A 15,586-nucleotide genomic window follows, 5' to 3' on the forward strand; every position below is an offset into this window, starting at 1 on the left:
ACCCCCCCAAACAAAGACCCGAGCACCCAGCCCCCCTGGCATTAAGACCACCAAGACCAAGACCCCCAACACTGAGACCCACCTAGCATCTCTATCCCCTCTATCCCTTAGTCCTCCAACACCTCAAAATCCCTAGCAAAAGGACCCCAACACCACAGAGCCCCCCCTACAACTCCCCCTAGAACCCAGCCCCCCCCCCCCCCCCCCCCCCCAGCCCAACACCATGCCCCAACACCAAGACCCAAGCACCCCGACCCTCCAGCCGCAACACCCTATAGCAGCAAGACCCCCCACACCAAGTCCCTAGCACCAAGACCACAAACATCAAGACCATCAGGCACCATGTGTTCACTCAGTCCATTAGCAGAGGGTTTCTGTAGAAAGACAAGTGTGTACTCACCCAGACAGGACCCCCAGCACCAGGTTCAGCATGAAGAACGACCCGATGATGATCAGTGGAATGAAGTAGAGCCAGTTCCACGTGTTCCCAGAGGCATCGTTGGCCTACAGACACACACACACACGCACGCACGCACGCGCGCGAACGCACACACACACGCGCACACACACACACACACACACACACACACACACACACACACACACACACACACACACACACACACACACACACACACACACACACACACACACACACACACACACACACACACACACACATTAAGTTATGATATAATCCAGTGAGTCACAGAAGCAATAAAGTAAACAAATTCAAAATTCAAAGTTGGAATACGCACAGTAGACGAAGCGCAATACCATTTATACCTGTGAGACAGATCGTCCTTCAAACTGAAGTGAACTGAACTTTAGAGGTCAATTTAGAGGTCCTAGTTTGCAAGTGACCTGGGGCTATGGGGGTTGGGGCTAGGGTTTAGGGCTAGGATTGGCTTAGTCATTTAGGCGGATAAGGTAAGCATGTAATGTTGGATGGTTAGGGGTTGTAGTAAGCGAGTTAAACTGTTAGGGTTAGGGGTTAGGTGAGCGGTGGGGCTAAGGAGTTCGATTTAAGGGGTTAAGGGTTATGTAAGGATTAGAGGGTTACGGATGGAAGATTAATCGTTAGTGTTAAAGGGTTAGGTTGTTGGGTGGTTAGGTGTGGATAAACTCAGTGTATGAATATGGGAAGCTCATGTGAACACAGATAGGGTGATTGTTCCGGATTCTAATAACATCAGCGGATTGTGATTCGTTAATAGGAATTGTTCCAGGAAACATTTATGATGCTGAACCAGGACCACATCCCACTTGAAAAAATAATGTTGTAGAGCAGGGGATATTGCAATCTGAATAACACTGTTAGTACATCTGTTACTGCTAATGCTGCTTATAAGCGTTATTATTAACACAATGAATAATAAAATAATCCTAACAATGAAAATTAAGTACAGACTTTTGTACTCTTAGTATTCTATGTGTGATGATTCAATTGTTAATTACACAAATGTATCATTATCTTTACATAACAAGCTATTTTCCTGGAATCATTTATTGTGATCGGATTTTTCTAGATACATTTAATGGCGAATCCCTGATATGAGTCCTGTGGCTTCTTCCGGCTCATACAGACAGAATACACATTAAATTACATTAATAAGCCAGATAATAAGAAAATTAAATTACCCACAAATCCTCTGTTATCTTGAGAATGAGTCAAAGTGAGTGGTGCTGATCATTTTTTTACAGCACTTAACGTTACACCAAGGTAAAATCAAGTTATAAAAAAATATATATTTCATAATAAAAAATATAAGTGAAGTTAATCAATCCTTTGTTTACGTTTGAAGAACCATCCCAACTGTAAATGGCTAACCTTTTTATATTAGGAGAGGGGTGTTTAAATAGCTTAAAATACACATTTTCAGTCGCATTGCTAGTTTAGCTGGGTTTGAATAGCTTTCTTTCAGTTAAGTAGCTAGTTTTCAGCAATTCAATTCAATTATGTGTTTAGCTCTCTGTTGTATAGCTATTTAATAGTTGTGTGGCTAGTTAACAGTTGTGTGGCTATTTTTCTTAGTGTTCAGTTGTGTTTCTAATTTTCATTTGTGCGTCTCTTTTTCAGTTAGGTGTTTTAAGCTGTGAAGCTGAACAAAAGCTTTAGTTTAACACTCACAGACTGTATAAAACAACACCCAAGCTGAAATGAATATCTCTCCGCCTGTATCATCTCTCTGCCCTGCTCTTGCTCTAATAGAAAAATCAATGGCTCCCTTTGGAAATGATAACAACCAATGAGAAAAAGGCTTGTGTGTGTGTGTGTGTGCGTGTCTGTCTGTGCATGTACATGCATGCGTACGGGCATGTGTACGTGTGCGTGTGAGTGTGTGAATATGTGCTGTCTTTGTTTCTTATTGTGAAAATTGTACAGCTATTGGATGGATTGATCTCTGACGAGTGTAAAGGAGAGATAAAACGACAGAAAAAGAGAGAGTAATAGAATGAGAGACATAGAGAAAGACATCGAGGCAGAGGCTGAGGGAGCCCAGGGGTGTGGCTGTTAGAATGAGATTAAATCCCCTCGTCTTCCCTCTCTCTATTGGACTCGGTTTCTGTTCCTCGACCCAGCCGCTAGTCCAGCCGTGTGTCTGTGTGTGTGCACGCCTGTTTACCTCATTCATTGCCAGAGATGAGGCCAATTAGGGCATTTGCAGCCTGCTGATTCTTTTTATACGCATTGTTGAAATCTCTTTTTCTTTTTTAGAACATACTCTTTTACATTTTATCTGCGCTTGACATATTTGCTAATTGTCGTCTCTGAGGGATCACAGCGTTTATAATCCTTATCTTTTAAAGATAGTCATTTATTAGCCCGATGGAGAACAGGTGTTTTCTGTTGTTAGGGAGAGCCGGTTGGCTCCCATCGGAGAGAGATACAGAGAGCTCCACATTGGTCAGAGAGCAGCTCCTCCAACCGACAGATCCTGTTTCAGATCGCACCGTCCAAATGTTTCTCTTTTCTCCCTTTGCTTTCATTTCACAAGATTCAAACATGGAAGGGTTTAAGTGCGCCCCGGCACAGGAGATAACAGAGAGAGCTTTAATTAAATCCAGCCTAAATGTCTGCCTGGCCAGCACTCCAGAGGGCTCCGAGAACATTAGGCCAGAGCAGGCTGGGCGGAGGGCACGCCCAGCTCCACTTAATGGGAAAGGCAAACATCAGCCAGCTGTGGTCAGCTGCCAGGGAGGCTGTCTGGCCTCCTCAGCAGAGGGTTACACGCCAAGAGCATCGCAGTATTACGGCTTTGTTTGCTGGTTGGTTGGGAGCAGGGGAAAGTGGAGCAATATAAAAGGCTTTTCGCAGAAGCAGTGGGTGGGGGGGGGGGGGGGGGATGGGAGAGAACCAAGATGTTTTCATGCATTGTATGTTCATTGTATGATCATTCTTGTATATCCTTGTATATCCATATTAAGAGATTGATAACACTATACTTTATACATTTTTCTCTTTTTTATTTAGTATTATTATAATATTGAGCAAAGCAGAAATAATTTCCCTCGGGATCAATTAGGTGCTCTGAATCGACACATTAACGTGTTCTTGTTAGAAAACAGCCAAAAAAACATAGAGGGTCCGGCATGGCCTCTCTTCAAGACACCGTTGCCTGGCAACAGTTGCATGGGAAGAGGCATCTGGCGTCCGAGTCAATCAGAGCTTCCATAATAGGTATGAATGCCTCTGAACGGCCAAAACTGCCATAGGTTCTCTGCCAAATCCATAGCAGAAACTCACAGGAATCAGAGTCAGGGGCAAATACAGTTTGTACAGCACAGGTCTCTCGTTGGCCACACAAGTTGGGTTTGGGCCAGAGAGAACTACTGCCCTCACCCCCGTACTGCTACCAGGAAGAGATAGGTGAGGCTCTGCCAGTAATCCACTGGCAGAGCCTCACCTATCACCTCCTGGTAGCAGTAGTAGTGTAGTATTCAGACTACAATCCACGCTGTTAACGCACACGTCCGCTGCGATGGCAAACACACTCTATTAGTACACAAACCGTCTCCATCGAAAGACACAGAGCCAGAGAGAAAGCAAGCAAGAACAAAACAAATGAATAAGTGAGAGTAAGAAAGAAGGAAAGAAAGAAAGAAAGAAAGAAAGAAAGAAAGAAAGAAAGAAAGAAAGAAAGAAAGAAAGAAAGAAAGAAAGAAAGAAAGAAAGAAAGAAAGAAAGAAAGAAAGAAAGAAAGAAGGAGCAAATTAAAGAAAGAAGGCATCCATTGGTCTCTAATCTATAGAAAGATCAATACAATGCCAGGCACTATCATGTACATCTTCTCTCATTAACAAGATTACAAGATTCATCATTTACATGTTTCACATGGATTTGCTTTAAGGGACTGTTCTCTTGCGATTATAACTTATTTCTCGTTCGAGGTTCTTGCCGTATAAGGTCTTAACTGTAATAGTGTAATCACAGTGTATTATGTGATACGCTTACCCTTATAATATATGATCAACTGATGCTTCTTGACGTTTAAATAGCTTCTCCCGCTGGTCATTTATTGTAACTAGAATTGTCTTCAATAACAATGGTCCTAAAATACAGTAAAACAACAACCTAAGTGTTTCATAAAGTTTTGTGGGGGTCAGGTTGAACGTGGAAGAAGCGAGAGAGTGAAAGCAGGCGTAGGCGGAGAAAGTAAGTCACGATGCAGAGGTGGCAGTGGGGTCTACATACATGAGAGGGCATTCAAGAGGAGGAAGAGAGGAGAGGAGTGGGGGAGAGGAGGAGATGAGGTGAGGAGGAGGCAGGGAGAGGAGTAGGAGAGGAAGAGAGGAGAGGAGAGGAGGAGAGGGGGAGAGGAGGAGATGAGGCAAGGAGGAGGCAGGGAGAGGAGTAGGAGAGGAAGAGAGGAGAGGAGAGGAGAGGAGAGGAGAGGAGAGGAGAGGAGAGGAGAGGAGAGGAGAGGAGGAGAGGGGGAGAGGAGGAGATGAGGCGAGGAGGAGGCAGGGAGAGGAGTAGGAGAGGAGGGAGTAGAGGAGAGGAAAGGGGGAGAAGAGGAGAATAAGGCGAGGAGGAGGCAGGGAGAGGAGTAGGAGAGGAGGAGAGGGGAGGAGGCGGAGAGGAGAAAGAGGGGGAGATGAGGAGATGAGAGGATGAGAGGGGTGGAGAGAAGGAGGCAGGGAGAGGAGTAGGGGAGGAGGAGGAGAGGAGAAGGGGAGGATATGAGTAGACGAGGTAAAGAGGAGGCGGAGGAGGAGAAGAAAAGGCAAAGAGAGGAGGCGGAGGAGGAGAGACTGTGGCCCTCTGCTGAGAGGAGTGTTGGTGACAGGAGTCGCTACATTAACCTGCCATGGCTCCCTTGGGGCCGTTAATCAGCGGTCCGCCAGCGGGTCAGCCCTGCAGCCCCCTGACCGGCGTAGTAGCAGACATGGTTATTAAAGACTGATATAGCTATGGGATGAAGACAAACTTTTATGAGTGTTGGCGGTGGAGGAGGAGGGGTTTAATATCCAAGCGCTTCCCCAGGCACGACCAAACTTGACCACCGCCTTCCAAAATAACTTAGGAGCCAGAGAGACTGACAGACAGACAGACAGACTGGCTGGCCCACAGACTGACTGGCACAGGGAGAGACTCGCAGACGGGGTAGGGAGGGGTTCACAGAAGTGATGAATGGATGTGCAAAAACTACGGGTCATCTGGTTTTGTGATCCGAGATGTCAAATTGGCTGATGGTCGCTGTGATTCTACAGTAATCTTCACTATGACTCAACTGAGATATTAATGGGGCTGAAAGTGATCAATACATCATCACAGGAGACAAACCCCCGACCACCACTGCCAGCTCCCATCCCCTGCCAGCCAGGCCATGATATTACGGCTAAATGTGTGTGTGTTTTTCTGTGTCTGTGTCTGTGCGTGTGCGTGTGCGTGTGTGTGTGCGTGTGTGTGTGTGCGTGTGTGTGTGCGTGCGTGCGTGCGTGCGTGCGTGTGTTTGCGCGTGCGTGCACGTGCACAAGCGTGAGTGCATAGTAAGCTTTGCAGTGATAAAGAATCAAAGGCAGACGGGTTTATGCTCGGTCATAACAATATGCAGCCAAGAGGGCTACTAACCCTTCGGTTGTTTTCCTTTGGTCTTTATTTTGGACAGCTCTACTCAAGATCTGAACACTTACTGGCGTTAGAACTGTTCATCTATCATCTAATCACTTCTAACATAGCAGACTCAAGATGTGTGTTGCTTAAGGATGATAGACCAGACTGTATCAGGCTTCACGGGACCCAGAATACGTCTATGTACATATGTATAAATGATTCATATCTCAGAGAGAGTCAAGGGAAGCATGGTTTACATTTTTTTACTATGGTTTAATTATTTAGTCTATCTCATTCATTTTTACTACTGGGCTGCATTTTCTGCTGTGAAACCCACATTCCCCAAAGTACTATTACCATATCTTATTATATCACAATATATCTATTTATATCATACTATTCCAGGCATAGCTGAGGCTTCAGGAAGGAGGTTTTATCAATAGTATTTTGTGCATAACAATTATCTTAAGCGGTTACGGATCAACACCTGCTATCAACATTGCAGAATCCAACTGTGTCATTTGAGTAGCGTGTAGCACTGTCTGCTGAGCAATTTGTACAGTAACTTTTCAAGTCAAGTCAGGGCAACCTAATCAGGTCAGCCCTTAATCACAGGTCCAGTCTCAAAGGGCTTCCCAGGGCACCCACATTATCCGACACCCTTTAACCCGAAGCTCTCTCAGGACTTAAAGAAGGTTGATAGACAGCAGCAGTAAAAGAGAGAGAGAGGGAGAGAGTGAGTTGGATAGATAGCTACAGAGTATGATTAAGGGGAGACTTGGAGAGTGTGAAATGTGTGACAGAGAGTAGTGTGTGGGCATGTGCATGTGCGTGTGTGTGCGTGCGTGCATGCGTGTGTGTGCAAGAGCAAGAAATCAGGCTAGAAAGAGAGAGAAGCAGAGAGAGGTGTGATAGAGACAGGGGTGGGGAGACAGAGAGAGGGAGACAAGAGAGAGAGAGAAAGACCAAAGGAAATAGCTCCCCTCCGGCCCGTCATCATAGCGTTATTCATTATTCATCATAGCAGGTAAGACAGAGACAACAGGTTCAAAACCTAAAGCAATAGAGATCATAGACGGCTGACAAAAATAATCAACTGAACATCGAGGGGACATCATGGACTCACTCTAGCCTGGCCTAGCTGTTCTATTCACTCAACGACTAAACTGAGTCGTCTCGCAGCCAATTTACATAATTAGAACCGTTCCTTTTTTATCAGGAGAGTACTGCTCCTTATTAATAAAACCTTCAAAAAGTGGGATATTCAAAAGCTAATTTTTGGGGGGATTTTAATTTCCCAGAATGTCATGAAGGGAAAATGAATATATGTGCTGTGTCATTGTATAATGAGTGTGTCTGTCTGTGTGTGTGTGTGTGTGTGTGTGTGTGTGTGTGTGTGTGTGTGTGTGTGTGTGTGTGTGTGTGTGTGTGTGTGTGTGTGTGTGTGTGTGTGTGTGTGCATACAGCTTTTAAAGTTTATTTGTACCAGTATTAAGATCACATTAATTGATCTGGACGCACTAATCAACCACTGAAAGCTGCCGTGATCAACTTTTCCTTGGCATGTCCCCGCTAACCTACTGATCGATATGCCAACCACAAGGGTGTGCAAATGACGGGTGAGCGTACGATTTGCCAGTGTGATGACAAAAACACAGCTGGTACCTCTGGGACCAGCTGAGCTGAGTGGGGAGCTAAATATTTCACTCAGAACGCAGATAGACGATGAGCTGTGATGGCATCAAGAACTATTAATCGTGTATATGTGCTGTAGATCGATAATGATCCTAGTATGATAATATTGCGTTTCGGTTATTCTTTTATTTGATAATGCTTTCAATGTATTGTGATTCTCCTTTGATTCTCCTCTGATTCTTCTGTGATTCTACCACTCTTCTACTGCGATAATACTGTTACGATTATAATGTTATGATTATATAGTTACGATTCTACTGTTCCAATGTGATTCTACTGTTATTGTACTGCTGTGATTCTATTGTACTTCTACTGTGATTCTGAATCTCTTATTTTGCTGTCACCTGCCGCAGTGAGGCATTCTGGGAGGGCGTGAAGGTCCTAATGGGCGGAGCTTACAGAACAGACATCATTGGGATCAGTAAAGGATCACAACCACAATTACAACAAGAACCATGATGGAAATAAGTACTGTGACTTTTCGTGTTATACTTCATGCTCATGTACGGTATGTGCACGTGTATTGGTGTTGCCACCATGTAATAGTACCTTCAAAAACAATTATCACATATATACACAAAGAAAAAATTCAATAAAGACAGTCCAAAACCAATGGTCTTTAACAATGTGTGTGTGCGTGTGTGTATGCCTGTGCGTGCATGCTGCCTACTTTTGTGTGCCTTTGTGCGCATGTGTGTCTAGTTGTGTCATGCTGTTGTCAGTGTGTGTGTGTGTGTGTGTGTGCGTGCACGTGTGTGTGAGTCAGACGGGTCACTCCAGGTGTATTCAGCGCTCTGTCGCCGGAGAGCAAACATCAACGCAGTCTGCTCCACTCGGATCCCTCTGCACCTTCTGTGCGTTGTGCATGAATTTGTTCTTTATTTATTTATTTTACACTGTGTGCACCTGACTCACTCTACCAGCGCGCAGTGGAAACAATTATCTCATATTGTACAACAACGGGCCCCTCCCCCACTCCATCAGTCCCAGCCTCCCCACCACCTCCTCCCCTTCCTCCTCGCCTTCTAGCACTTAGCAACCAAACAGCTATTGATCTACCTCTCCCACTTCTCTCGCCCATGCCCTCTTTTCTCCCTCGTTCCCCTCCCCCCTCGTTTCACTCACTCTCACTTTCCTCTTCTCTCTCTGTCGCTCTCAATCTTGAAAAAAAACAAAAAACACACACATATCTAGATCCACCAGCTCCTCCAAGTAGAGCCATTAAGTCATAAACCATTTATTTATTTATTATTCATTATATCTCCACTGCGATGCCATATGCAAATGTTGGAGTGATGTTATGTATTTCTATTTTATTTTGCTGCCAGACCAGACCAGACCAGACCAGACCAGACCAGACCAGACCAGACCAGACCATACTGGAAAACACCATACCAACCAGACCAGACCAGACCGGACCATACTGGAAAACACAATAGCAACCAGACCAGACCAGACCGGACCATACTGGAAAACACCATACCAACCAGACCAGACCAGACCGGACCATACTGGAAAACACCATACCGACCAGACCAGACCGGACCATACTGGAAAACACCATACCAACCAGACCAGACCAGACCGGACCATACTGGAAAACACCATACCAACCAGACCAGACCAGACCGGACCATACTGGAAAACACCATACCAACCAGACCAGACCAGACCGGACCATACTGGAAAACACCATACCAACCAGACCAGACCAGAACAGACCATACTGGAAAACACCATACCAACCAGACCAGACCAGACCAGACCATACTGGAAAACACCATACCAACCAGACCAGACCAGACCAGACCATACTGGAAAACACCATACCAACCAGACCAGAGCAGACCGGACCATACTGGAAAACACCATACCAACCAGACCAGACTATACCAGCCTATACCAGACCAGACGATACTGGAAAACAACAGACCAGACCAGAGTATTCCCAGTTTTATTGTCCAACGGACGGCTTGTATATTACAGCTCTACAGTACTAAAGGGGATCAGACCTGTATCTGTATAGTACACTGGAAGGGGACTGCCTGGTTTGTTACTAATGGGAGTGTGTGTGTGTGTTTGGGTGTGTTTGTGAGTGTGTGTGTGTGTGTGTGTGTGTGTGTGTGTGTGTGTGTGTGTGTGTGTGTGTGTGTGTGTGTGTGTGTGTGTGTGTGTGTGTGTGTGTGTGTGTGTGTGCGTGCGTGTGTGTGTGTGCGTGTTTGTGTGTTTGTGAGTGTGTGTGTGTGTGTGTGTGTGTGTGTGTGTGTGTGTGTGTGTGTGTGTGTGTGTGTGTGTGTGTGTGTGTGTGTGTGTGTGTTTGTGAGTGACTCATCTTCCTGGGAGACACAGCATGTTCTCCTCTCTGCCTCAAATCACCCCCACTCCCCCAAGGACTGCAGCGTGTATGTCTGTGTGTTCATGTGTGTGCTTGTATGTATGAGTGTGTGTGTGTGTGTTTGTTTTTATCAGCGTGTATTAATAATAATAATAATAATACATTTAATTTAGAGGCGCCTTTCAAGACACCCAAGGTCACCTTACAGAGCATATAGTCATCATTCAAAACTATGTAAAACAGACTAGGAATAAAAGGAAAACAGAGGTTAAACATGAAGAATAATAATAATTAATAACACTCAAAGACGCCTAAAGTGAAGTGGGGACCTCACTAACCACCACCAATATGTAGCACCCACTTGGGTGATGCACGGTATTAACATGTGTGTGACTGTGTGTGTGTGTGTGTGTGTGTGTGTGTGTGTGTGTGTGTGTGTGTGTGTGTGTGTGTGTGTGTGTGTGTGTGTGTGTGTGTGTGTGTGTGCATGTGTTTGTGTGAGTGTGTGTGTATGTGTGTGTCTCTGTATGTGTGTGTGTGTATATGCACACACACACACACACACACACAAACACACACACACACACACACACACATATACACATGACTTGCATGTGCACGCCAAACTCACGTGCATGCCCCTCAGTACGTCCCAGGGAAAGAAAGTGCACGTGGTGGTACGAGCATTGAATGCTGCAGGGAAACGCTACTCTGGGCTTATCAGGGCAGGCCATTTGTTAACTGTTTGTCGTTTATTGCTGGTTGTTAATTGTTTGTTGTTGTTCTGCGTACCGTACCATAAGGTGAGGGGCGGGTGGATTCAAGCAGTGTGAAAGGTTTGTATGCATCACCAATTGATTCGTACATCTTTCTTAAATAATATTACGGTTAGGATCTCTAGATATACTTGTAACACCGGAGGAAACATCGTACAGCCTGTATATCCCCATACTGTTTTATTTATTTTTTCGCTTTTTTCACTGTTGCTCTCAATGTTTTGCTGCTTTTAAACCTAAGGTATCTTCTTGGAGAGAAGGTGTTTTCCTCTATATTCTTATCTATTCTTATCGGAATAGCCGCTCCGTACCGATTCTCAATGGCTCTAAACTGGTTCTAGAACAGTTGTAGACCCCGGCTCATTAATGTTTTGTACGGTTTCCAGAAGGGTTCTAGCGGACCCGGTTGCAGGTCTGCTGTGGGGCGGCGGTGTACGTACGTTGTAGAGGATGTCCACCCAGCCCTCCATGGTGATGCACTGGAACACGGTGAGCACCGCAAACAAGATGTTGTCAAAGTTGGTGATGCCGTAGTTGGGTCCGATCCAGTACTCCCGGCACACCGTGCCGTTGGGGCACGTCCGGGCCGGCGGCTCCATGCCGCATGGGAAGTCTGCCGCCAGTTCACCTGGGAAGAACACACGCACACATGCATGCATACACGCACACACACACACACACACACACACACACACACACACACACAGACACACACACACACACACACACGTGTTGAGGTGTTTCTTTATATTTAGATCGTGCGGAAACTCCAGGTGCAGGGATTAACCTCCCGAGACGTTGACGTGAGCAGCATTAAAACAGACGTCCTGTTTTACCACTCCTTGTTAGAGCACAGGGATAGCGGGACTCAGGACCTGCAGGGCCCCTGTGTGGCCAGAGGGGACGCTGTTCCCGACATTCAGGCATCTTGACTTTTGATCCCCAAAGGCAAGATGCCTACCTGCTATGTGTATCTGAATTGCCCATATGTCGCTTTGGATAAAAGCATCTGCTGAAATGACTAAGATGTAAAAAAAAACGTTTTACGAGCGTTCCAAGATAAACAAACATAACATTCCAACATAACACTACACTATAAAGCACAACATAATACAAAATAACATTCCAACATAACACTACACTATGAAGCACAACATAACACAACATACCATTCCAACGTAACACTGTATAGCACAAAATAACACAACATACCATTCCAACATAACACGACACTGTAGCAATACACTATATATAGCCGACATAACAAAACATAAAATTCCAACATAACTCTACACTATATAGCAAAACATAACAAAAAATAACATTCCAACAACAGAAAATATAGATTGTTTTGTTGGGTTGTTACCAAAGTAGTCCAACTATCCAAACAGATCAATAATCACCCATTCCCTGATCCCTATTACAATAAGTCAAACCCTGATTGTATATCTTACTTTGAAGTGCATCAGTGCATCACAGAAGTAACATATTATTTCCCTCAATGGTTTTAGTTTCACTTTCAGTTTCCATTTCACCTTCAGTTTCCAATGCGAGTTTGCGGCGTCCACTTACCAGTGTCTTTGTGGAAACAGGTGTGGTGGAACTTCCCCATGTAGAAGTCCAGGCCGATGATGGCGAACATGAGGATGGCAAAGAAGAGGAGCATGCCGATCTGGAGCAGAGGAACCATGGCCTTCATGATGGACTTCAGGACAACCTGAAGACCTGAGGGAGAGGGAGGTGCGAGGCGCTCAATATAGCAGTAGTATGGTGATGACAGACTGCACGGCATGTAGTCTGAGCACCGCGACCTATTCCCAACAAATGAATACGGATATTGATAGGAACACAGTTGAACTCACTGGGGATGCCAGAGACCAGCTTCAGGGGCCGTAGGACCCTCACGGCCCTCAGGGTGCGAAGGTCAAAGTCGGCCCCAACCGTGGCCAGCATCCTAGAGAACCACAAACAACCAGGTTTAGGAAAGCGTCATTTATATAAAGTGTATTATTTTAAATTATCAATTAAATTAACATAGCACCCGTCAAACAGAAATACGACCAGAGTGTTTTACTTACTATATGCACGAGTCACATGACAATACAATAAAAAGCGGTGGTATACAGATACATTTAGAGCCTTGATCAAGGGTAGTAGTGTTGAGACCGACTCCAGATATTTGGTTTGTAACACAGAAGCAGATCACCAATGCATTCTGATCCTACACCTTTTTGTGCTTTTAAAAATAATTTGTCATATTTTGATATCAATTCAATTACTCAAATAAAGCAACTAGGGTTCTGATTAATGCAGGTCAAATCAACATAGTTCAGATCGATACAGTTCAGATCCATAAAGGTCCGACCAGTTGAGGTATAGGTGTTTTCATGGATTGTAGGAATACACCAATTTAACCTTTCACCTCAGAGTGGGACGCCTGATTGCTGCATTCCAAGGCACCAATGCATGCGCATGTTCATCCCGGGAACAAGTATGAGCACAAGTTAAGCACACGTTCAGTGCATGTAAAATAGAAGGAAAATGTACTTTGGTCATAGAAGTTGCATACATTACTAAGATATTGCACATTTTCTGGGATATTAATTATATCTCACTGTCGCCTGTATTTCAGCTTTACTGTCGTATCTGTGGTTTTACCGTGTCTGTCATTGTAACACACAATTTATTATATAAATAATATTATTATATAAATAAAGATATAAATAAAGTTTATACAACAGTTAGTTCTGAACAAGTATTCTGATTGGACAAGAGGCATTCCATCAGTGCTGTTATAGTGTATAACAGCACTGGCATTTGAGAATACATTATGTATCACTCAACTCTACTCTCTATGTTTTGAGACTGACTCTTATTTCACTGATTGCACAATACACGGAAACATACCGATAAATATACATTGATACGTGTGGCTTACGGTAACGTGTAGACCTACACAAAGTAGAAAGCAAGTGTGCAGCAAAATTGTAATATGTTGCTTGGCAACCATCCCGTCCCAGTCCTGTTGTGGAACTATTTGTGTTGGCAGAGCCAAATAAATGATTACATAAACAAACAGATCATAAATGGATCTGTTGTCGCTTATTACTGTTAACTAACAAACAGCGCTTGTGGAAATGTTGTTTAAAAACAATATCACACTCGAGATCCTGCAATTGTCTTCGTTACTGGACCTGCGGACTAGAGCCTATGACTGAATCATAGCCCCGCTGATATTCAGTGTAACAGCACTTCCTCTCGTGGGATATTGCTTCATTATTACATGCGTAATAGGAATACGTAAAGTACATGAAGATGCATGGGATATGTGTGCTCAGCAAGGTACTACAGCAGACCTTGTGAGAATACTGTAAATGATACCTTATACATATATACTGGATACTTTATTCACCTGTTTACCGTATACGATACCTTATTAGCTGATATACTGTATATGATACCATACACACCTATGATAGGTTATTCTCCTATAGACTGTATATGATAGCTTATATACCTATACACTGTATATGATTCAGTGATATACTGAATATGATACCTTATACACCTATATACTGTATATGATAGGTTATTCACCTATAGACTGAATATGATAGCTTATACACCTATACACTGTCTATGATACTTTATTCAGCGATATACTGTATATGATACCTTTTAGACCTAGATTCTGTATATTATACCATATATGCTGTTCTTCTCTGTGCCTACCTAGCTCTTCCCACACGAGAAGACTGCAAACGTGGACCCTCTTGGTTACCAACGCGATGGAGCAAAGAGACAGTCCTGATAGCCCTAGCACACCTGTAGCTTCCTCTATAGCTTCCTGTAGCTTCCTGTTAGCACAACACACCAAGGCAATCTGTCTGGTATCTGCCCTGCTCCCCAGAGACAGAGCCAGAGGGGGTAGAATATGAATGAAGCCCACACATATGTGTAAATATTAATCACGTTAATCAAAGACTTCATAAGATTAGGTGAGTCTCTCTCTCTCTCTCTCTCTCTCTCTCTCTCTCTCTCTCTCTCTCTCTCTCTCTCTCTCTCTCTCTCTCTCTCTCTCTCTCCTCTCTCTCTCTCTCTCTCTCTCTCTCTCTCTCTCTCTCTCTCTCTCTCTCTCTCTCTCTCTCTCTCTCTCTCTCTCTCTCTCTCTCTCTCTCTCAGTTAATAGCAGTAAGGAGGACATGGTGGCCATGCCATCCATACCTGCAAATAACTATACACACAGCACTCACAGATTCACACAAGAAAATGCATAGGATGTAAGTAATGGATGCTGCATAATGTTTTACAACATTCAATTCTAAAATGCAGATAAGACACTTCAAAATAAATATATGCAGGCACACAATCTCCCCGAATAACATGTGTTTGTTTGTGCATGCAAATACACACACAAACCCGCACACTCAGACACACACAACACAGACACACATAAAGTATTTGTGTACTTTGCATAGTGCATGTGGGTGAATGATGAAATATAACAAGCATTCACACATTCACAGCACTGCACAGTGCACATGCAGTCCAACACACATACACATCCAGGTTGCGGAGCTAAAGACACACTTTGCACAGGCAGCAAGATGGAAGCAAGGAAGATGATGAGACAGAGGAGGAGGAGCAGGAGGAGAGGGACAGCGCCAACACACGATTAGGAGGCGGAGCAATCAAAGAAAGACAGTAATATTTCTGATGAAA

General features: G+C 44.2%; 1 protein-coding gene across 1 annotated transcript in view; it reads right to left on the reverse strand.

The window, feature by feature from the left end:
- Nucleotides 1-15,586, reverse strand: part of cacna1ba (calcium channel, voltage-dependent, N type, alpha 1B subunit, a) — an 86,612-nt gene that overhangs the window by 51,619 nt on the left and 19,407 nt on the right. The window contains 4 exon segments of the mRNA XM_060053463.1: nucleotides 401-504; nucleotides 11,305-11,492; nucleotides 12,437-12,589; nucleotides 12,727-12,818. Of these exon segments, the coding sequence (XP_059909446.1) occupies nucleotides 401-504; nucleotides 11,305-11,492; nucleotides 12,437-12,589; nucleotides 12,727-12,818 (537 nt within the window).

This window comes from Gadus macrocephalus, chromosome 6, assembly GCF_031168955.1.
Source record: "Gadus macrocephalus chromosome 6, ASM3116895v1".
Taxonomy (NCBI): domain Eukaryota; kingdom Metazoa; phylum Chordata; class Actinopteri; order Gadiformes; family Gadidae; genus Gadus; species Gadus macrocephalus.